The sequence below is a fragment of the Rana temporaria genome, chromosome 3 (assembly GCF_905171775.1).
Source record: "Rana temporaria chromosome 3, aRanTem1.1, whole genome shotgun sequence".
NCBI classification, from domain to species: Eukaryota; Metazoa; Chordata; class Amphibia; order Anura; family Ranidae; genus Rana; species Rana temporaria.
Window position 1 is genome coordinate 312,132,897 of NC_053491.1, and position 23,989 is coordinate 312,156,885.

A 23,989-nucleotide genomic window follows, 5' to 3' on the forward strand; every position below is an offset into this window, starting at 1 on the left:
ACAGTTTATACCCAGCAAAAGGGCCCGCTATGGGGTGAAGGTTTATAAACTTTGCGAACGAGCCACAGGGTACCTGTATTCCTTCTTGGTGTACGAAGGGAAGGACACCCAGCTGAATCCCCCCGATTGCCCAGACTACTTGGGATCAAGTGGGAAAGTTGTCTGGCAACTCATCAACCCCCTCCTGGATAAAGGATACCACCTGTACGTGGACAACTTTTATGCGTCTCTTCCCCTGTTCCACAACCTGCACCGAAAGAAGACGCCAGCATGTGGCACCGCCAGAAAGAACCGGAAAGGCTTTCCTCAAAGCCTTGTGAATACAAAGCTGAAGAAAGGGGAATCGGCAAGTATGCGCAACAAGGAGGTTCTGGCAGTGAAGTGGAGGGACAGAAGAGACGTATACATGTTGTCCTCCATCCACAACAATTCTTTTGTTGAAACCCGCAGAAGGCGTGGCGCCATCATCCAAAAGCCCACCTGCATTCGGGACTACAATTCGTTCATGGGGGGAGTCGACTTAAATGATCAAATGTTGGAACCATACCTTGCCACAAGACGCACGTACCATTGGTACAAAAAGGTAGCAATTTATTTTTTTCATTTGGCCGTCTACAACTCCCATATTATTTACCGCAAAAAATCCACCTAAAACCCCCTACCCTTCCTTGGCTACCTGGAGGAAATTACCACTACCCTGATATTCCCGACTAACCTACCCCAAAACATCCGATCAGATGTTCTAAGTCGGCTCTCCGAACGGCACTTCCCGGATAAGGTCCCTCCCACAGCATCAGGCCGACGAGCTCAAAAAAAATGTAAAGTGTGTGCCAGTGGAGGAGTCAGACGAGACACAGTTTATTATTGTGCCGAGTGTCCTTCACAACCAGGCCTCTGTGTAACTGACTGTTTTAAACGTTACCATACTAAACTAAAGTATTAGTTTAGTATGGTAAACGTAATCCTCCGTTCCTGCCTTCACACCCCTTATGCCACTGCCTGCTTTGTAACTGACCCCGGCTTGTTATTGGACCACGCTTCTGCCTAATGATTTTGTAATATCTCTGCCTGATGTGGAATTGACCCTGGACTGTTTTTCAACCAGTCTTCTGCCCCACGATTTTGTAATACCTCTGCCCGATTTGGAATTGACCCTGGACTGTTTTTCGAACATTCTTCTGCCTAACGATTCTGTAATGCCTCTGCCCGATATCGAACTGACCTCGGACTGTTTGACCATGTTTTTGCCTGCCTCATGGACTGATCTTGTACCCTGCTACTGGACTTGTGGGATTCAACACAGGGGTCTTACATATGTGAGGGGCTCCAGAAAAGTTTTTCTAGATGAAGAAAACAATGTTTTTGTTTTTTCATCCTACATTAGGGTCTGGTTGCCCAGAGGCTTCAAAGAGATTTGGGTGGGAGAAGCCTCTACCCCTGTCCCCATTCTGTCATGAACGAGGCCCTCCTTCTGCCTGCTGCCTGTAGGACCTATGCCATCATGCCTCTGCCTGTTGCATGAACTGACCACCTGCAGTATCCCTGCCTGGACAATTGTGTATGCCGTTGCTAACCAAGTCCCTGCCTGCTGCCTGGACCAGTGCTATCCTGCTGTGTAGAACTGCGCTACTATTACCACAGGTAATCTTTTGTTTACACTTTGCTCAGCATAATGTATTTTGGGGTGTAATTCTTGGTATGTGCATGCTATGTGTCTCTGGAACACCTGACGGTGTTCCTTGCATGTTGGATCTTTATATGTGGTCAGGCTGTGTAGAAGTCTCACACATGGGGTATCGTTTTACTCAGGAGGAGTAGCAGAATGTATTTTGGGGTGTCATTTGTGCTATGTACATGCTATGTGTTGGAAATATCTTATCAATGGACAACTTTGTGTAAAAAAAATGCATTTTCATTTTTTTTCCACATATTTCAAAAACTTATGGAAAAAAATAAACCGTTCAAAAGACTCATTATGCCTCATTAGATTATTTGTTGGGGTGTTAGCTTTCCAAAATGGGGTCATTTTGTGGGTTATTCCATTGTCCTGGTGTTCCAGGGCCTTCAAAAGTGTAATAGGTTGTCAACTAGTGTTATGCTCCTAAAACCCCTGATGGTGCTCCCTGCATATTGGGCATCTGTATGTGGCCAGGCAGTGAAAAAGTCTCACACATGGGGTATCGTTTTACTCAGGAGGAGTAGCAGAATGTATTTTGGGGTGTCATTTGTGGCATGCAAATGCCATGTGAGAGAAATAAGCTATTACAATGACACTTTTGAGAAATTTTTTAAATAAAAATCTTAATTTTGCAAAGTGTTTTGGGAAAAAATTACAACTTCAAATAACTCACCATGCCTCTTACTAAATACATTGGAATGTCTACTTTCCAAAAAGGGGTTATTTGGGGGGCATTTGTACTTTCCTGGCTTGTTAGAGTCTCAAGAAATGAGATAGGCCTTCAGTACATCAGGTGTGATCATATGTGATAATTTATTATGATTTGCACTATAGCTTATAGACTCTAAAACTTTCACACAGACCAAATAATTTCCAAAAAATGTGGGTTATTTTTATCAAAGACATGTAGCAGTATAAATTGTGGCCAAAATTTATGAAGAAAAATTAATATTTTGCAAAAGTTTATCACAGAAACTAAGAAAAAAACTTTTTTTCCAAATCTTCGGTCTTTTTTCATTAATAGTGCAAAAAATAAAAAACCCAGAGGTGATGAAATACCACCAAAAGAAAGCTCTATTTGTGGGAAAAAAAAGGACAAAAAAATCATTTGGGTACAGTGTTGCATGACTGAGTAATTGTCATTCAAAGTGTGAGAGCCCTGAAAGCTGAAAATTGGTCTGGTCAGGAGGGTGTTTAAGTGCCCAGTATAGAAGTGGTTAATAATGCGTTTTCTGTCACCAGTGCTGGTTTAATAATGCGTTTGCATGCGGCCCCCATGGGAGTTGAAAATTTGTCATGTGGCCTTCAGGCAATTTGAGTTCGAGACCCATGCCTTAGACAATGGCGTCACTGGAAGAAAAAAAATTCCCTGAGTTGGTGGCGTTACTGAAATTACAAAAAAAGTGTCTCTGCATCAATAGTATTACTGGAAGAAAAAAAAAGTGTTCCTGAGTCAGTGGTGGAACAGAACTACAAAGCTTCTCCTCCATCCCAAGGACAGAGCTCTTCACTCAACCCTGACCCCCTCTTCCTCACTACAAAGCTCATCCCCCCCCCTTTAGTACAGAGCAGCTCCTCCTTTCCTCAGCAGCTCCACTGTACATAGAGATCCCCCCTCCTCCCTCTTGTTCACATAACCCCCCTCCTTCCTCTCTCCCAGAACACAAAACCCCCATCCTCCCTCACCTCTATTTTTTTTTTAGTTTTACTTGTCTTATTTGTCACAGAGTTGCACTTTAATTACTGCTTGCATCTCTGCAATTTTCCATGCATTTAAGACTTCACACAGAAAGCAGCACAGCCTTCTTTAAACTGAGGATATACTCTATGCTTTCTATATTTAAACTCCCATTTTAATGTATGTTTTCCTTGAATGCATTTCCAATCACTGCACTGGGTAATGCCTATGGCCATTATTGCAATTCTGTTGTGTTCAGCCAGAAAACAAAGCTACAAGAAAGCTGTAAAATAAATAATTTCAAATGTAGCAAGCAACTTGCTGTATTGGTATTGCTTCAATGTTTTGCAGTAACTAGATTTGGCTAAAATAAAAATTACAAATCTTTCCAAGAATACTAATGGAGTTGCAGCGCTTAGGTATGTTAGTGTCCCCAATTCTGTACAGCTTTACCCTGAAGTACTGTATATAGTTTCCCCCCCCCTTGTTTTATGGCCCAGTCACTTGTTTGAACAAATCAGAAAGTTCAAAATTATTATCCCATTACTGTTCTCACTACCTTCTTTATTAGGGAAAGAAATTCCACTATTACATTGCAGATGTTTAGAATTCCTTAGATCAGCCCTCAAAATTTCCACTCGCCTGCTAGCATTTGGCGAGTGGATTTAAGCTGGGGGCGAGTGATGACAGGGCTGCATGACCAATGTCCCTTCAATCTGTGCCTACACTTAGAGCCCCGATGCGATTGGCGGCTGAAGAGGAAAGGTGCATGCTCGGGAAAAGTAGTCTGGTGAGCCGCGCACAGGCAGAGCAGTACACAGGTGCTCTCCTTACAATTCTCATTAAGCCATGGGACCTAACAGTATGAGCTCTCTGAGCCTGCCCCCCTCCCCCCCGACCAATGTAGCTGGAGAGCAGAGAGCAGGGAGCAGGAAGTAATGAGTCAGGTGGAGGATTGCGAAAATTACCACTCCGGGTGTCCCAGGTAGGCAGTGCAGCGCTCACTGAAAGTTGCCCTGACATGAGAGTGGCAGCCTTTCAGTTTGTGCAGTTTTCTTCTCCTTGTGCTCTATGTAGGTGTCCAGCAGTTCAGCCTGAGCACTGTGAGCAGACTGGTCTCAATGTGTGCTGTGCGCTGTCAGTGTGCGCTGTGCTATGGTGTCAATGGCTGTGCAGTTGTGTGGATCTCGGCGCTGGATTGTACTCCCTCCTGCTGTGCTGCAGCTCCTCTCCTCACTGACAGCCTGAATAAAAGGGGGAAGTGGGGACATGCAAGTGTGGAGCCGCACACACAGGCTCCTGATGATGAGATGAATAGGAGACGGAGAGAGAGGATGGATGGATGGGAGTTGCAGAGGAGACAGCAAGAGAATGGGGAAGAGATCCAGTTCTAGTGCCCTGTCCCTCTGGTCTGCCCCCAGTGCCCTGTCCCTCTGGTCTGTCCCCAGTGCCCTGTCCCATTTTGTTAAAGTTGTTTTTGGTAATATTTAATTGTGTAACTTGATTCTGCATAAAACATTTAACAGTGTCATTCCATGAGATAATCTACGAGGGCGTGTTTAGGGGCACAATTAGGCGTGGAGCTGTGTATGAATTAGGTGGGGGGGGGCAACTGGTGGCGAGTAACTCTTGAGGCCTGGCTAGTAGCTCAGGGCTTGAAATTTTGAGCCCTGCCTTAGATTATTACAGTATGGGGATTTTAGTACCTAATAAATTAGTGCTCAACAAATGCCGAACTGGGGGTACTTAGCAGGTATCCCCTCATTTGAAATTGTTTTCGAAAAAAATAAATAAATCTATATATCATACATATCCGTTTTAGGTTTGATATATTATTTTTTTAGGTTTGATATATTATTTGCTAACATTCCACATATAACACATTTAGTATGTAAGGGATACAACTATTTTATATAAATGCCAATCAAAAGTGGTAGAAATGTCCAAAAGGTTAATTTCTCTTTAATTACTTTAATAAAAATGTAAGTTAGTACACATTTGAAAAAGTTAATCGCAGGGCTGGTTCACACCACAAAAACGCACTCCAGATCCATTCCAGATGTGTTTTTGCATGCTGGTTTTTAATGCGTTTTTTGGAGCGTTCCAGTGCGTTTTTGATGCGTTTCTGGATGCCCCATGTCCCGCTGTGTGCCCTGTGGCCGGCTGTGTGCTCCATGTCCTAATGTGTGCCCCATGATGTGCCCTGGTGTGTGCCATATGCCCTGATGTATGCCCCATGATGTGCCCTGCTGTGTGCCCCACTGTATGCCTCATGCCCTGCTGGGTGCCCCATGTCCTGATATGTGCCCAGTGCCCTGCTGTGTGCCCCATGTCCATATGTGTTCCCTATGCCCCACTGTGTGCCCCAATGTCCAGACTACAGGACTTCAGAGCGCACACATTGTGCTCTACATATTGTAAATAAAACATGAAAAGCAGAAGCAGTGTGAGATATTGCCCGAATACCTGATAAAGTATTTTCCAGTGTAAAGTATTTCTATAAACAAACAGAATTTGTAGTATACACTGCGCTAAATACATTTGGATTACTTTTGGCACTGTACCCATCACAAACCATACTGCTCAGTAAATTTAGCAAATGAAAAAATCTCATATATATTAATGCAACCATCAGTTTGACCAGTAGACACAATACCAAAGCATATCACTAAAACTTGTGATCCTCTGCTGATCGTCAAGTCTTGCTACACTTTGCTTATACTCCAGGGAGTATCTTCCATACAATGGAGACAGGTAGCAAATATGAGGAATATATAAAGAAGAAAAGGAGGGCGCACTGACCTTGTGCATTACCAAAGATAAAATGCATTAAAAACTGTATCAGCAGTAGTCATACTCACAAACAAACGTGAAAAAAAAGGCTTGTCAGTACACCAGCGAACAGAACCGTGTTTCTAGACACCTACAACCTAGACCAGGTGTCGAGGGGGCATTGCAAATAGCTTACGCGTTTCGAGGGAGGACCCTCTTCCTCAGAGCCAATATGAGATCAGAGCCAAACATACGGCTGGCCATACACTATACAATTTTCTTCTACAGCTTTCCTTTATATTTACCAAAACCATATTATGAGGTTAAAATTAAACCCTTTAAATTTGTATGCAATCAGGCAGGTCCTTGCATTACATAGTTGAAGGTAAATGTAAGGAAAGTTGAATAAGAAAATTGTATATTGTACTGTTGTCTCAGTATAAGAAAAACCAAGGAGGTGATTCATTTTTAGTCACTGCAGTTACCAAGCAGTATGGTTTGTTACTAGAATGTCACCAAAAGCAATTTGAAGTACATTTAGCGCACTGTATACTACAATTCTTTTAACATATCACCTCAAAAACACACTTAAAAGCTTTTGTTTATAAATTTAAAAGACTATACATAACCTTTAACACAATCTATTATAATTAATTATCCTAAAGAGAAACTTTAATGGCTTTGTGTTTATTTTGTTGTTAAAGTTTATATTTTTAAATTGATGTTTTACATTAATAATGCATTTGCAGACACCGGTGCTAGGGGTTAATAATGCATCCACAGACACCAGTGCTGGGGGTAATAATGCGTCCGCTGACACCAGTGCCAGGGGGTTAAGAATGCGTCTGCTGACACCAGTACTGTTTTTGAAGTTTGAAAGTTTGCATGCGGCCCCCCATGGGATATGAAAACTTGTCTTGTGGCCCTCAGGTAATTTGAGACCCCTGGTTTAGAGGCAGGAAAAAAAACTCTTCTGGATTGCGTTTTTTGATTGGAGCTTTTTGGGGGAAAAAATGCTAAACTTTGTAAAAAAAAAATGCTCTATATGAGTGGAGCCTAAAGCAGGCAAATAGATGGTTCAACAGGAAATGGGCAGGATAAATGTACCCAAGCTGATCGATTGATAAACTTGGGTACAACCAGCCTGCTGGATTTTACATGCTGTTAGGACCTGCAGTGGTTATGGTACTGCGGCCTTCTTTCCATCCCTCAATCGCCGAGCATAAGTGATTATCGCTACCATAGGAGGTAGAGGGATAGTGGAGATGAATGCAGTTTCCAGGATGATTCTTCCCAATAGTTTAGAATATTCCCCCAAACATGAGCCAAGACTTCATGAAGGGTGTACCAGGCATAGAACATATTTATTGAGAAGGCAGGCTCTTATATACACCAAAAAGAATACTTGCAGTAATCAAATGGACAATGACACACTCCACCCACAACATCATACAATGGGTACTAACGAGCCTCCAATACATATCCTTTAGGAGACAGACATTCTGTCTCCGAGATAATCTACATGAGCCAATTACTAATCATTTACCCAGACAAGGTGACTCCGAGATAAGCTCTTCTCACCTGCTATACAATACACATTTATCATCAATAGAAATTCACACAATACAGTGTCAATTAGCATCACACACTGAAAGGTTCTTGAGAGCCAGACTAAGGTTCATTTGCATGACAGTAGCAGACGACATTAAACACCTTAACAGTCTGTGTTCCCACATTGAATGAATCACGCTTTCTATTGACCGGTTGGGTTTAGAATCAACAACCTGTAATATTTCAAGATATCCTGGAATACATTGTGAATTATCATTACTGTCCCATCTCCTGTAATCCAAGATATAATTTCTCAGTCATCCTATGCCCCTAGTGGACATAGGATGACTTTAGACACAAGAGTCATCGATAAAGCTGAAACAGGAGTACTCCACACCCGCCCTCTCTCTGCCTGGGAGATATTGAGATCAGTTAAGGAATAAACCAATTATCTCCAGGCAGAGAGCACACAATTTTCCCAAAAGTTGGAACACCCCTTTCCACACAAGGTATCCCTACAATTACAAAGCCCCCCAATAGCCCCAATCAGGGGGACCAACATATCCAAATTTCACCCAGATCAGTGAAGGGGTTCTTAAAAAAACCCTGAACCTATGAGAAAATACAGAATAAAGTCTATTTTCTTCACAAAAATGCGATTATTGCTTGCAGCTGTTACAAATAAACTGTTAAAAATAACTGTTTTCCCGGAGGGGATGGCTTTCCCTGCCCCCTCCCCCCCACCTGCCTGAACACAATGGCTCCGCGGGAGAAATTCCTACATCAACACTGACTGAGTTGATGGGGGTATCAAGTGCAAAAATTTGCTCCGTCTATGGTCGGCTTAAGTCTGAAAACACTTTACTGAGCATTATCCCATGGCGGAGAAGTTTCTTACCCAACCAAAACTCAGATTTTTACTGTTGAGGTTATTCCGATGTTTAAAGACCAAGTTGGCAAGCATCTGCAAACATCTTGTTTTCCTTTGCAGGTCCAGCAGCGCAACCTGCTTTTTCTGTCATGGCAATTTTCCAGACCTTGGAAGTGTGGTCCAAGTAAATATCCGATACCATCCATACTGATTATTCAGTTATGTAACATTTGCAGCTTATGCCGGCTGTATTGCATTGTTGTGTTGATAGGTTGGTGGACATAATCCATATCATTTCCAGAATGAGTCTCGTCTATTAACATGCAGGAGGACTCTTGCTAAAATACTGGCCTGTGGAATAACAACGTAAAAAGCGATTGTTGAGGTCCCCGTTAAAAAATACTTTTTACCACAGCTAAAGAAGAAACCCAAGCCTTCAACTAGCAAAACTCATTCCACTTCTGAGGGTAAAAAGTTTCTTTTGCTTTTAAAATGCCTCTAAGGCTAGGCCAAAAACTGGGACCCAGTTCAGCCATAAATCCCAGGCTCCTCAGTTCCATGTTACCCATGCATTTCTGATGCATGGGTAAAAGATTTGTGTGACAGGAGGGCCCATGGAACCAAGAATCCCTTGGAAAGGTTGGGAAACCATTGTTTCAGCTCCCCATGCACCTCTAATGTCCAAGTCACCAACCTGGCACAGGGTGACTGAGAAAATATATCTTGGATTACTTAAAATGGGACAGTAATATTTATCCACAATATCTCCCAGTAAAGACTATTGTTGGATTGTTTGATTCTGAACTCAACATGTTAGTTAACCACTTAAGACCCGGACCAAAATGCAGCTAAAAGGACCTTGCCCCTTTTTGGGATTCGGCACTGCTTCGCTTTAACTGACAATTGCGCGGTCGTGCGACGTGGCTCCCAAACAAAATTGGTGTCCTTTTTTGCCACAAATAGAGCTTTCTTTTGGTGGTATTTTATCACCTCTGCGGTTTTTATTTTTTGCGCTATAAACAAAAATAGAGCGACAATTTTGAAAAAAAATGCAATATTTTTAACTTTTTGTTATAATAAAATATCCCCCAAAAATATATATAAAAAAATATATATATTTTCCGCAGTTTAGGCCGATACGTATTCTTCTACATATTTTTGGTAAAAAAAAAAAAAAAATATCCCAATAAGCGTTTATCGGTTGGTTTGCACAAAAGTTATAGCGTTTACAAAATCGGGGATAGTTTTATTGCATTTTTATTGTTTTTTTTTTTTTTTTACTACTAATGGCGGCGATCAGCGATTTTTTTCGTGACTGCGACATTATGGCGGACACTTCGGACAATTTTGACACATTTTTGGGACCATTGTCATTTTCACAGCAAAATATGCATGGTTTACTGTGGAAATGACAGTTGCAGTTTGGGAGTTAACCACAGGGGGCGCTGAAGGAGTTGTGTTTCACCTAATGTGTGTTTACAACTGTAGGGGGGTGTGGCTGTAGGAGTGACGTCATCGATTGTGTCCCCCTATAAAAAAGGGATGACACGATCGATGCAGCCGCCACAGTGAAGAACGAGGAAGTCGTTCTTCAGCTCCGGGGGACCGATCGCGGGACCCCAGCGGCGATCGGGTCCGCGGGTCCCGTGGTCCTGGTCACTGAGCTTCGGACTGAGTCGTGGGAGCACGCCGCGGGTGCGCGCCTGCGACCCACGGCTGGGTACATGTACAGGATGTACCTGTACGTACATGTGCCCAGCCGTGCCATTCTGCTGACGTATATGTGCAGGAGACGGTCCTTAAGTGGGTAAGAGAACTGATCACATTGGCCTCTGTACAATGTAGGAGACAGGCTGACTCTTGCTATTGCAAGAAGGTGTCCTGTGTTATACTTATGAGAATGTATTATCTACTGTGTGAAGCTCGGTGACAACAAGTCTGACCTGTAGTGAAATCCTGACGGGCACGGAGTCACATCGGCTGCTTTATGGGATTAATTAGCTCATGTTAATTTTATGTTTCTGGTTACAAGTGTATTGTCAGGCCGCGTACACACGGTCGATCCATCCGATGAGAATGGTCCGACGGACCGTTTTCATCGGTTCACCACTGAAGCAGACCGATGGTCTGATGTGCGTACGCACCATCAGTTCAAAAACCGATCGGGTCAGAACGAGGTGATTTAAAACACACGACGTGCTGAAAAAGACGAAGTTCAATGCTTCCAAGCATGCGTCGACTTGATTCTGAGCATGCGCAGGTTTTGAACCGATGCTTTTGTGTACTAACCATCGCTTTGGACCTATCGGTCAGCGGTCCATCGGTTCAATTTTAAAGCAAGTTCTAAAATTTTGGTCCGAAGGACAACAGACCGATGGGCTGTACACATGGTCGGTTTGGACCAATGAAAATGGACTTCAGGCCGTTTTCATTGGGTTGGACTTAGAGTAATAAGAGCAGGAGGGCGGAACCTCCTCTTTAGCAGTATATAAGACTTGTATTTTGGTGCTAACAAACTGTCCATGTTCAGCAAACAAACAAGTATCGTCTCGTTTTGTGCTTGTTAGCGGTTGGAATATCTGATATCTATATTCAGACAGGGAGGAAGCACTCAAGCGGAGTGTGGGACGATGTGGTGTCCAGACAGTGGTGGCAAGTTTTTTGGGGGGTGGCGGGAAACAGTGCACCCACAGCCCCCTCCCCCCATTGGTTAGGTAACCCGCACCACCCACCCCCTCCGGTCGTGTTGGTCGGTTGGGTCCGGAGCACTTACCCCATCTATGGTGGGCAATGCTTCCCCCGGGCGACAGAAGGCAGGCAAAACCAGCAGCTACCCCTTTGCCTGCTCTCCTCCGCAGGCATCACGGGGGCTTCCTTTTCCTCCTAGTCAGCCAATAGAAATGCCTTTTCTTTTGGGCAATCGGGAAACGGGTCTCAAACCCACTCACTGATTGCCCGGGAGGAGAATCAGTGTGAAAATAGAGAATATTAATTTGCTATTGTCACACAACTGGATAGGCTTGATTTGCAGTGCTCTGCGTCCTGAGCCCACCCTTTTTTTGAAGCCTATTGGAGCCTCTAGCTCTAATTACGTGCTTCAAAAAAAAAAAAAAGCACCCCCCCCATTGGAATTCATTCATCCAGCATCATGCATGGGTGCCGGATGCATGGATGGGGGCGGCACCTGCGTGCTCTTGATGGACGCATCGTCCCTGTGTCCAGGGTCCAGCTAGAGTTTTGATTTATCAGCTTCTGTCCAGCCTCCTATTGTCAATTTTGCCAACCTCTCTGCATAGACTAACAGATCTCCATACTGCCTTTGTTTCAAGATTTTTAATCAAACCTGTTCACGATTCCAAAATCCAAAGAGGGCATAGAACTCAAAAACACTATTGTCCTCACAGGACGGTCATTGTTTTTCTCCATCCAGGATATTATCTGTCCTATGTGGATGTGTACTTGCATGCCTCCATCTTTCCAGAACATCGCAGCTTCCTGCATTTCACTGTGGGCACACAACACAGTTGGTTGAACTGGATTAACTTTTTTCAACCAGATTAACTTTGTAACACTACCAGATTGTTGCCAGTACTTTTAATCTGTCTTGTGTACCCCAAGTATTATGCTCACAGGGCACTGCTACAGTGGGATTATACTGAGAGACCAGTCAGGTCAGACTTTGTTGACGGTTTGGGTCTGATCGTGGAGTTGGCTCAGTACAGAGTTTTCCTTTCACAAGAGAAACTCTGAACTCTTCACTCCCAGATTCAGACCCTTCAGTCCAGGAGCCATCCATTTCTCTATATTTTTGCATAAGAGTTTTGGGTCTGATGGTAACCTTTTTGAAGACAGTCCCATTTGCCCAGTTTCACTTTAAAACACTGCAATTTAAGTCTGGTACAGTAAATGTGACAAAAAGCCCAGGATGTCTCAGACTTGGAATTGGGCAAATCTCTTCTTTCACGATCCTGAAAAATGCTCACACCATATGCCAGTCTGACAGGCTGTGATGGGGTCCTGTACCCCTTGACAGTTCAGGTATCTTGGTCACCAGCAGAAGCTCATTTCTCTCCAACATACTGTAGCTCTATAAGATTTGTCTCTCTTTAAAATGACACACTTTTTACCTGCACAGTCCAGATTCAGCTGGACAATGCCACAGCAGTGGTACAACTCAATCATCAGAGGGGGGGGGGGGGGCCCAGACGTTTTACTTAGGAAAGTGAAATAGAACAGATTCTTTCTTGGGCAGAAATTTATATTCTAGCCTTGTCTACTGTCCATATTCCAGGTGCTGATATTTGGCAAGCTAATTACTTAATTTGCTGTCCAGGGTTTTAGGTGCAGGTGGTATAAAACAATAAACTGTCACAAATATTTTATTATGTTAGAAACAGCCCAATTTGCATTTAACTTTGTTGCTATAATAAATGACTCACAGAACTAAAAGAAATCACAAATACAACTTTATTTTTGAATCCCCCCCATCTTCCATGTTCCTTTAAAGCCTCTCCAATATTACAAAAAAAAGCCTGTTGGGACTTATTCATTAATAGGATGTAGACACTAAACTGGAGAATCACCATTAAGCAAAAAAAAAATGTAAAAAAGGTCCATTTATCAATGTTTTCGCAATATTCACACAACTGCCACTAGGGATTTACACAGTTTTCCAACAAAATCTTAGTTAAAAAAGCATACAAATCTTAAATAAAAACAATGATAAATAGACCTTTAATGCCCTATACACAGGATCGGTTCATCTGATGAAAACGGTCTGATGGATTTTTTCATCAGATATCCGATGAAGCTGACTTTCATCAGTCTTGCCTACACACCATCAGTTAAAAAACCGATCGTGTCAGAACGCGGTGACGTAAAACACGACGTGCTGAGAAAAATGAAGTTCAATGCTTCCAAGCATGCGTCGACTTGATTCTGAGCATGCATGGATTTTTAACCGATGGACGTGCCCACAGACGATCGTTTTTTTCTATCGTTTTTTTAACCATCAGATAATTTTAAAACAGGGTTCCTTGTTTTTTCACCGATGGATAAAAAACCGATGGGGCCCCCACACGATCGCTTTGTCTGATGAAAACGGTCCAACAGATGAACCGATTGTGTGTACGCGGCATAAGTGTTTTATTGAACATTCATCACAAAGGCATATTTGCCTAGTACCAGGACCTTTCAACATTAGGGTACGTGCACTCAGGCAGTTTGGCCCATCAGTGTGCATTTACAAGATTTTTAGGAGCCCAGAAGGCACAAGTGCAGCATCCAGCTCCATAGTCAACAGCCTAGCAAAACCTGACGGGCCGAAATATACAGCAGTCTGATGCTGTACTGAGTGACCAGATGCATTCAGGGACATATGTCCCGATAGCAGAATTCCTGGGTTTGGGGCATGTGTCCCTGAAAGCATAGGAGTGTAAATGCAAGTACCAATCATTACAGCATCTACCTGCTGCATATTTCAACCTGTCATAGACATTGATAGACGGCCGCTGCAGATTTGAATGCTGCAACTATCAATTCCGGGTGACCAAAAACCACCACACATTACATTAGGCTTTAGCCAGGGGGTCTTCATGAGGAGAATCCTGGTGTTTTTTTGGAGGATGCTTGGGCTGGTATAAACCTGGTAGTAAGCCACACACTTGCAAATAGTGTTGGGAGAACGGTTCGGCCCAATCATGAGTTTGGGCCGAACATTGCCTGTAAATTGGCGGTAAGAAATGTGCAAAAAAAACAAAACAAAACAAAAACAAGTGTGGCCCCACCAGTCCATACCAGCTCCCCCCTGCTCCAAGGCACCCCCCTATGTCGAGGGTATGTGGCCTGCCAGGCTGCGTGCTCAGATAAAGGTCGGGTATGGATTTTGAGGGGGATCCCAGCCCGTTTTTTCTCTCTTTTTTGTTTTCAAAGGCCGCAAATACATTTAAGCCCAGGTTCACACTGGTCTGCAGGAATGATTTCACTCCTGGTTGTCAGTCCCGATTTTGGACGCGTTTTCAGAGACATCTGTGCAGGTTTTTGGAAATCCGTGCAGCACCACAGATGCGGCGTTGCACCATCCTAAATCGGTGCAATTGCTGACAAATGCCGACCATTTGAAATGCGATTTGACATGTCAAATTGCATTTCAAAACGCACCAGTGTGAACCAGGGCTCAATGTGATTTGACCCGTTTTTTTTTTCCTTTAGAAACGTTTTTGTTGCAGCGTGTTCTATGCATGCTACAGATGCACCACTTTACAGGCAGACCAAGGGGACCCCCAGGCACTTTATTTAAAGGATTTTTTCATTTTTATTGTTGCACTTTAAGCATCATTAAAATCACTGCTCCTGAAAAAAATGTTTTTAACCACTTAAGACCCGGACTGTTATGCAGGTAAAGGACCTGGCCACTTTTTGCAATTCGGCACTGCGTCGCTTTAACTGACAATTGCGCGGTCGTGCTACGTAGCTTCCAAACAAAATTGGCGTCCTTTTTTCCCACAAATAGAGCTTTCTTTTGGTGGTATTTAATCACCTCTGCGGGTTTTATTTTTTGCGCTATAAACAAAAATAAAGCGACAATTTTGAAAAAAAATGCAATATTTTTTTACTTTTTGCTATAATAAAAATCCCACAAAAAAATATATAAAACTTCCCCCCCCCCTCAGTTTAGGCCGATACGTATTCTTCTACATATTTTTGTTAAAAAAAAATAAAAAATAAAAAAATCGCAATAAGCGTTTATTGATTGGTTTGCGCAAAAGTTAGAGGGTTTACATAATAAGGGATAGTTTTATGGCATTTTTATAAAACTTGTTTTTTTACTAGTAATGGTGGCGATCAGAGATTTTTTTCGTGACTGCGACATTATGGCGGACACATCGGACACTTGACACCATTTTTGGATCATTGACTTTTTTACAGTGAACAGTGCTATAAAAATGCACTGGTTACTGTAAAAATTACACTGGCAGTGAAGGGGTTAACCAGGAGGGGGCGCTGTAGGGGTGAAGTTCTTACTGTGGGGGGGCGTGGCTGTGTGTGTGACGTCACTGATCGTCGTTCCCTAACACAGGGAACAGACGATCAGTGGCAGCCACACTAGGAAGCACGGGGAGAGGTTTGTTTACACTTACCTCTCCCTGTTCTTCCTCTGACACGATCGCGGGACACACCGGTGGCGATCGCGTCTGCTGTTCCCGCGGGGACAGTCACTGAGAAGAGGACCGGGTCGCGAGCGCACTGCCGGCGGCGTGCTGCGCTACCCACGGCTGTGCTCTTAAAGGGGACGTACATGTATGCCCTTGTGCCCAGCCGTGCCATTTTGTCGAAGTTAATCATTGTGCGGCAGGACCGCAAGTGGTTAAAAACATTTTTTTTCATTGATACATGTCCCCAAGAATAGTACCCAGACCAGTGCTTTAAGTGGGCTGGAACGCGGCGGTACTCAGTACCGCCACTTCCAAAAATGGCCCTGGAGAGTACCAGCACCTCTCCGTGCGCCCAGTACGTGGGTTTCCCCCAATTTTACTGTGTGCCCCCCCAAGTAATGTTGTCTGTTTGTATTGCAGACAGACCGCGAAACAATAGCCGCCGCGACTGTCCGCGATCCGTCTGCGGCGCTGAATGACGGAATCATGACTGTTATTGTCATGTGACGTCGCCACAGTGCCGCTAATTATCATGGGAGTTGTAGTCTCCGCGGCCGTGCGGGCGGCGTCGGCTACGTGCTTGAGTCAAGCTCAGCCTGCTCCCGGGGGTGGAGACGAGTCAGTCAGTTACTGTGAGAGCAGCGGAGCCAGGCCGCGTGCTAGACCAGACCTCCCATTTGCCCGCCGACTTCAGTGCCTGCCTCGCTCTGCTGCCACAAGGTAGGTCAGGAAAAAACGTAATTTGATGGCAATTGGAAATACCATTTTATTGGTGGTGATGGACAATTTTCATTTCTGTTAGCTCCCTCCCTCCATGTTACCTCCATGAGAGCTCATTATATATATATATATCAGTATTGGGGGGGGGGGGAGCACCGGCGCCTAATAGAGTACCGGCACCTCTTTTGGCCCACTTAAAGCACTGACCCAGACCCTTATACTCCTTTTACGGCCAATTACTTGCATATAAGCCTTAAAAATGGTAACTTGATTTTTCCTGTTTGGCTTCCATAGACTTTAATGGGGTTTGTCGTTTGGGTTAGAACTTTTCCCCTGTTCAGGAGTTCTGCTGCAAACTGAAAAGGGGGGTGTTCAGCCCATCTTTACTTGCCAATCTTCTAGCCATTAAGATATCAGACCATGGTAGTCTTTAAAAAGCACAGATCAGCTGGTTTTGTTTGTTTTTGGTACATGAAAACCCCCCAAAAATACATTTGGTGTCCATATACTTGAGCAAAAATGAGACCAAAAGCAATGAAATGTCTTTTTATGGCCCCCGACATTATAGTGATATATATATATAAAAAAAAAAAAAAAAAAAAAATATGTTCATGGCACTACTATAAATACATTTCAAGAGAAAGAAAGTTATAATTATGTACACATACACAATTGTAAACATGCACATACAAATATTTCTGTTTACAACCTTGGTTATTGCTCTCAGCCACTGAAAGGTGGCTTAATGCCAATAATGCTGCTGACATTGGACTGACATCATTGAAGGGGTCCACCTCCAGTAAATGTCATTGCCCATGATCCCCAGCCGTTCATAACTTGTGTTGGCAAGACCCCACATGCAGCAAAACCAAAACCATTTTTAATGGAGTTGCCTCATCACAATGACGATTCTGTTAGATAACCTTGGCTATTACCTTTTCTGCCTTAGATCTAATATTTGTTTATTTTTTTTAAGAAAATCCACTGTGTTTATTGGGATCTATTTCAGTTTTACTTGATACCAAGTAGGAACTGTAAATGGACTGGAATGTGAACATTCCAGAGTTAACTGTAGGTAACAGTAGACAGCATTAGACTACTCTGGAAACAAGTTAAAGTGACACTAAACAAACCTTCTTTTTCTCCAAATATAATCCATACAAAGCCAATATTTAATCGCCCTGTAATCTATTTTTCATGAAAATATTTCTTACTGTGTTTTTTGGCCTCCTTGTATAGTCTACCATAAACTCTTGAACCTCTCCTTTCCCCCCTCACTTCCATATGTTTGGACGAAGCAGTGCAGTTATATGTTTTGTTCTATGCACACTATACATCCCATAGTTCAAAGCCATAGTCGGAAGAGCAAGCAAGAGAGGGTGGCTATGTTCCTACATACAGTGGGACCATGGGGAACGAATGTTGCCACGTTTAATCAGGAAGCTGGATCATGGCAATAAACAAAATGAATTGTAGATTTGGAGGAGGCTGAGAGCAATAGAAGATAATATATGTATATATTATATTATATACGCACACACACATTTATTTTATTTTTTTTAAATAAGAGTTTAGTGTCACTTTAAACCTGAGCATTCCTCGTTGGGCACAACACAGTTTTAAAATAACCTGCAGACAAATTATGGTGCATGTGATATCATAAATAATAAATTTTTCCTAAAGCTGGCATTACAATTTAAAGTAGAATAATCTAGATGAGTCAGTCTACTGATATATCAGTTTTGAGTGGACTTAGGTGAGATGAATGATACACTGCATGCTTGCAACCCTTATGCTGCGTACACACGATCGGTTTGTCTGATGAAAACGGTCTGATGGACCGTTTTCATCAGAATAACCGACCGTGTGTGGGCCCCATCGGTTATTTATCCATCGGTTCAAAAACTAGGAATTTGTTTTAAAATTATCTGATGGTTAACTAACCGATAGAAAAAAACGATCGTCTGTGGGTACGTCCCATCGGTTAAAAATCCATGCATGCTCTGAATCAATTTGACGCATGCTCAGAAGCATTGAACTTCATTTTTCTCAGAATGTCGTTGTGTTTTACGTCACCGCGTTCTGAAATGATCGTTTTTTAACCGATGGTGTGTAGGCACGACTGATGAAAGTCAGCTTCATCGGATATCTGATGAAAAAATCCATCAGACAGTTTTCATTGGATGAACCGATCGTGTGTACAGGGCATAACAGACTGCAATGGAGAGGACTCAGTTGGAGCTGTTCCTTAGCCCTTCTCAGCATAGTGTTTAACTCCTGCTACATTTTGCATGAAATAAAATTATAAAAAAATTGAATAAAAAAACTGAGACCTCCACATGCATAAATGCTGGAAGTGGAACCAGATTTTCTAAGAGGTATAACTGCCAGGAAAGGTTAACCTGCTAGCAGTCTCCCCCCGCTGAAATATCAGTTTTCCATGAACTGACACTTTTAGTGATTTATAAAACTTTTTGTTTTGTTGTATATCTAATATACATGATTGTCATTTATAGCTGTCAGTCCTTATGATTAAAGAAGTTGAGATTTTAATGCAAAAAACATCAAAATCTGCATCTTCATGGTCAACATCAAAATAATAAGTTTTTGGTTTAAATCTGTCTATTTATTAAGAAGAAAACATATAAACAAACACACAGTAAACTATTTCATAAGCTGTAGTCATACAGAAGTATACACACCATTGGTTTGCAATTTGAAAAAAAAAACAATTGTTTTTGGAAACAAAAAGTGATACAGTCAACGTTTCCTCTGGGTTTGTATACTGTACATGTAATCTCACCTGATGTTCCAGGAAGCCATCATGAAAGTCTGCATAGATACAGCAAATCTTTAACTAATAATGGTTGTAAGGCAACTCATTTCTTGTGCATAGTGTTTAAGAGACTACAGGGCATTCCAGACCGAATAATCGAATGAACTTACCGTCATAATTAACAATAATGATAGCAAGCATGTAATCCTTGCCCAGCATCTTCAGAGAGCCAGGTCTTTAGTCACAACAGGCGGATGGTGTCCAACCTCTGCAAAATTCCAATACGATGGGTAAAATAGAACACGCAGGGGGATGTTGAGAGTGTGATCTCCTTCATAGATCAGCCTGCAAACAGAGTAGAAAAGTCATCAGCACTCATCTGCGAGAAGGATGTGGTACTGACATGTACAGTGTGCACTGGACTGGAGAAAAGCAATAATGAAAGAGGGAAGCAGAGGCTGGGAGGAGAGGCAGGAGTGAGCTGTTAGTGGGAGTTGCAATCTGGGAGGAGCTGTCCAGTGCTGATGAATGATGCTCTTGTACACTAGCTCAGTGTAACACATTCTATGGATTCAATCAGACATTCCTACACCAAGTACATTCAGCAAAGCAGGGGTAGCTCAGAAATTACAATAAAAAATAAATTAATAATCTATAAACATTATATGCTACTGTGATTAAAATTAGCTTACATTTTTATTAGAGCTTAATGAAGGTACAATTTTACCATGGAAGGCAGTCCCCCCATTGAGAGAGCGCGTTGTGGTCCTTCCTTTGAGAACTGTACTATATTTAGAAGCCTTAGTTCCACCTGCAGGATCTCCAGGGCGAGCAGGAAGATGCGCAATAATGGACCAATACAATTGTAGCTATACATGTTGACCAAAGGAAATTGAATAGGAGATTTATTGAACATATAATCTAAATGTCAACAAAGGACCGTGAATACGTTCCAAATGTTATAGGAATATTGTGAGGTCTTTGGGAAGCAAAATTGTGTAATCAAATCAATGCTGCATGTTAAAATAGCTGTATCACTTTATTAGGAACATTTGCATATTTAATGAAAATGTAATCCATCTTATATACATTATCTATGTTGAATTACACATCACCGACCCATTTGTTTTTGTTTTTTCTAATTGGCTGGCTGGGCTTTAAAGTGGAACAAATCCCATCAATTTAAAGCAGAACTAAACCCACTGATTTAACTGTTTCCCAAAACAATTACATTTGAGGCATGCCTTGCACAGCAGTTACGGTTACTAATGTGCTTATGTTAGCTCTCAACAGAACTGAACTGTCAAGCCATCAAATGGCTGGTTCATAGATGATCACACGTGCAAGCAACTGCAGATCAAACAAATGCTAATATGACAGCTTCCTTGGCTGTAAACTAGTGTAAAGCATAGGAGGGTTTAGTTCTGCTTTAACTGTTTCCCAAAACAGTTACATTCAAGACACGTTGTGAAAGAGAACCATCACAGTTGCTTGTGCTCTCCACTGAACTGTCAAATTGTTAATGTCATAACTGATCACATGTGCTGCACCATGGCAACTGCAGATCAATCAGAGGCTAGATGGCAGCTTTCTTGGATGTAAAGGATAGAAGGGTTTAGTTCTGCTTTAAGTTAAGCTCAAACTGTTGCAAGCCAATGGAAGAAGAAACAGAAAAGAGATTTATTTAGGGCAAGTGAACTAGAACATTGTTCTTATAACTATCAAGAATTTTAAAGTGATTGTAAATGCTTAATTTTTTTTTTTTTTTTTTAAAACAAACATGTCATACCATTTTTCTCATAACAGCCCAAATTCACTTGCTATATGAGCACCTTTGCGTGCTTGCTCCCGAGCCCTGCTCTGTGGGTCCATAAGACAATGGCTCCCACTGCTGTGTCTGAGTCAATGAGGAGGGAGTGAGCCGGGACAGACTTTGCTCTGGTGCACATCGCTGGGCAGATCATCAGCCTCAGACAAGTATAAGGGGGATCTGCATGCAAAACGTTTTTTTTGTACCTTAATGCATAGTATGCATCAAGGGGAAAAAAAACCCTTTCTGCCATAAGAACCACTTGAACTGCTTTCCGACCATATACAGTACATATACGGCAGCAATGCAGCACTCCTGTGCAAAATCACGTACAGGTAAGCGATTTTGCACTTTGAGGCTGAGGCATGCACACGCGTGTCCGGCGACCCACTCCCACCGTCAATGGACACAGTGGGAGCCAATCAGTGGGTCCGACGGACTCAATGTCCTCTGGAACCCGCTGAATGTTCCCGAGAGAAGCAAAATGACGGTCTGCCTATGTAAACAAGGCAGATTGCCGTTCTGTCAGTAGGGAAGGTCGTGATACTGTGTTTCTGCTAAGCAAGAACAAGACTCTCTGCCTTCCCAAAGTAAGAGAACCCCCCCCCCCCTACAGTTAGCATGCACTCCCTAGGAACACATTTAATCCTTTGATAGCCCATGATATTAAACCAGTGTCATTAGTACAGTTACAGTGCATATTTTTTAGCACTGGTCCCATAAAAAAAGTGTCAAAGGTGTCACTTAGTTTCTGATTTGTCTGTCACAATGTCGTTTTCCCACTATAAAGCTGCTGATCGCCACCATTACTAGTAAACTTAAATTAATAAAAATTCCATAAATATATCCCATAGTTTGTCGACGCTATAACTTTTGCGCAAACCAATAAATATATGCTTAATAGATTTTTTTTACCAAAAATATGTAGCAAAATGGCCTAAATTGATGAAGAAATCTGTTTTTTTTATTGGATGAGCTTTATAGCAGAAAGTAAAAAATAAACCATAGAGGTGTTTAAGTACCACCAAAAGAAAGCTCTATGTGTGGAGAAAAAAAGGACATGCATTTTATTTGGGTACAGCATCGCATGACAGCGCAGTAGTCAGTTAAAGTAACGCAGTGCCGTATCGCAAAAACAGCCTGATCACGAACCTTCCGGAGCTGAAGTGGTTAATAAGTGAGGTTAATAGAGATTAAACATTCTCTAGGTAAGGTAGAGAACCATCTAAAAGAATATTTTTTTTTTCATAAATGCCTTTTTATTAAATTTTATAAAACAAAAACACCACAAACATTCCATAATCACGTACTTGACCTTTACATAGTAAATGTAGAAAGCATTAAAAAGACATTTGTAAAAACCTAGCAGTTAATCCATTTACAAATAATAAAAAAAAAAAGTTCTACAGTTCTATGCAGTTTGCTTTTGATCCCTTTTTTTTCAGTGCATTTTGCTTTTCTGCACATACATTTTTTTTTACACATTGTTTGTGCCTTTTTTTTTTTTATGAGTTTTGTATTTTTAATAAAATGCACTACATGCTTTTCTGCAGCTTCTCCATTGGGCCCGATTCACACTTATGCAGCTTGCCTTTGATCCGTATCTGCAGTGCTTTTTGACACATTTAATGCATTTTTTATGCTTTTTGTGGCCAATTTGTTGGATGGATTCAAAAAAACGCAAAACGTGGCAAAACCGTAGTAAAGTAGTAAAATCGCGGCAAAAAACGCACTACATTTTTTCTGCTGCGTCTCTATTGAAGTCTATTGTTTTGCTTTTAAAAAAGTCCCTAAACCTTTTCCAAAAATGTAGTGGCTGAAAAAAGCATAATGTGAACGTGTCCTATTGGAAACCCTGTTAATTGGACTGTGGTGCGTTTCTGCAAAAAGCATTGAGTCGAATCGAGCCTAAACTTGTTCAGTGTTCCCCGATGTAGGAAAATCCCTAGGAAAACCAGTACCAACTCCTCAAAAGAAGGAGCAGGAGGTGAAATCCATTTGAGAGGTATGAGTTGTCGAGCCTGAAAAAAGTCTGGAAATAAGACTTTTTGCCTGGCTTTGCGAAGAATAAAATCACGATCCTTGCAATTGAGCAATCTAGCAAGCAGGGGCTGTGGAGCAGCGCCAGGCTGGGAGGCTTTGCTGGCACTTTGTGGGCCCTTTCAACAGCAAAGGCAGCAGAGAAGCTGGCCTCAAGGAATGTAGAGTTGAGTCAGGCTTCCACAAAGTCCCCAGGATTTTGACCCTAAGCCTTTTTGGGTAGACTCACAATTCTAATGTTTTTCCACCGAAAGCATTTTTCAAGATCTTTTTGATGCCAGAATGATACTTGTCTTTTAGCAGCAGAGACCTGGCAAGGGAATGCAGGATTACAACAGATTCTTGTGGAGCTCTTCTCAGACATGCCCAGCCATCTTGGTGGTAGCCATGCCTCATGAAAACCTACATTAGACTTATTGGTAACGGTATTTCTGCGAACCCAACAGGACGGCACACCTGAGAGATGAGGGCTCCTCCCTACAGGAAACACTACAGGAAACACTATCAATTGTCAGCTTGTTATAAGTCCCCACCCTTCCCCTTGAACCCCAGTATGTAATAAAGTAATCCCGAACTGGTTCACAAGGGACATTGTTCCGTATAGGTACTTACCACCTAGCGTTTAGCTTATCTTTTCCCTCCACATAGGGTGGGAATTAGGCCTGCCATCCTGGAAGGTTTGTAGAAATACCGTTACCGGTAAGTCTAACGTAGGTTTTCTCCCATCACCTTCCAGGATGGCACACCTGAGAGGATAATCAAGTAAACACAGGCCTACCTTCAGGGTGGGACCACAGCTTGTAGGACCTTCAGACCGAAAGTCAAGTCTTGCTGTGACAACATTTCCACACGATAGTCCTTCAGGAAAGTATGCTGACTGGACCAGGTGGCGGCACTGCGGATTTGCTCCCAGGAGGCCCCTGCTTTTTCAGCCCAGGA

The 23,989-nt window shown here is 42.4% G+C and overlaps 1 protein-coding gene across 3 annotated transcripts in view; it reads right to left on the reverse strand.

The window, feature by feature from the left end:
• APBB3 (amyloid beta precursor protein binding family B member 3) overlaps window positions 1-23,989 on the reverse strand; it is a 283,221-nt gene that overhangs the window by 194,445 nt on the left and 64,787 nt on the right. For 2 of the 3 annotated variants that reach the window (XM_040344808.1, XM_040344807.1), the window contains one exon: window positions 19,371-19,545. In XM_040344808.1, the coding sequence (XP_040200742.1) occupies window positions 19,371-19,419 (49 nt within the window). In that variant the 5' untranslated portion in view covers window positions 19,420-19,545. Of the gene's footprint in view, window positions 1-19,370; window positions 19,674-23,989 lie in introns of those variants that run through there. The other variant, XM_040344809.1, reaches the window with a different exon arrangement.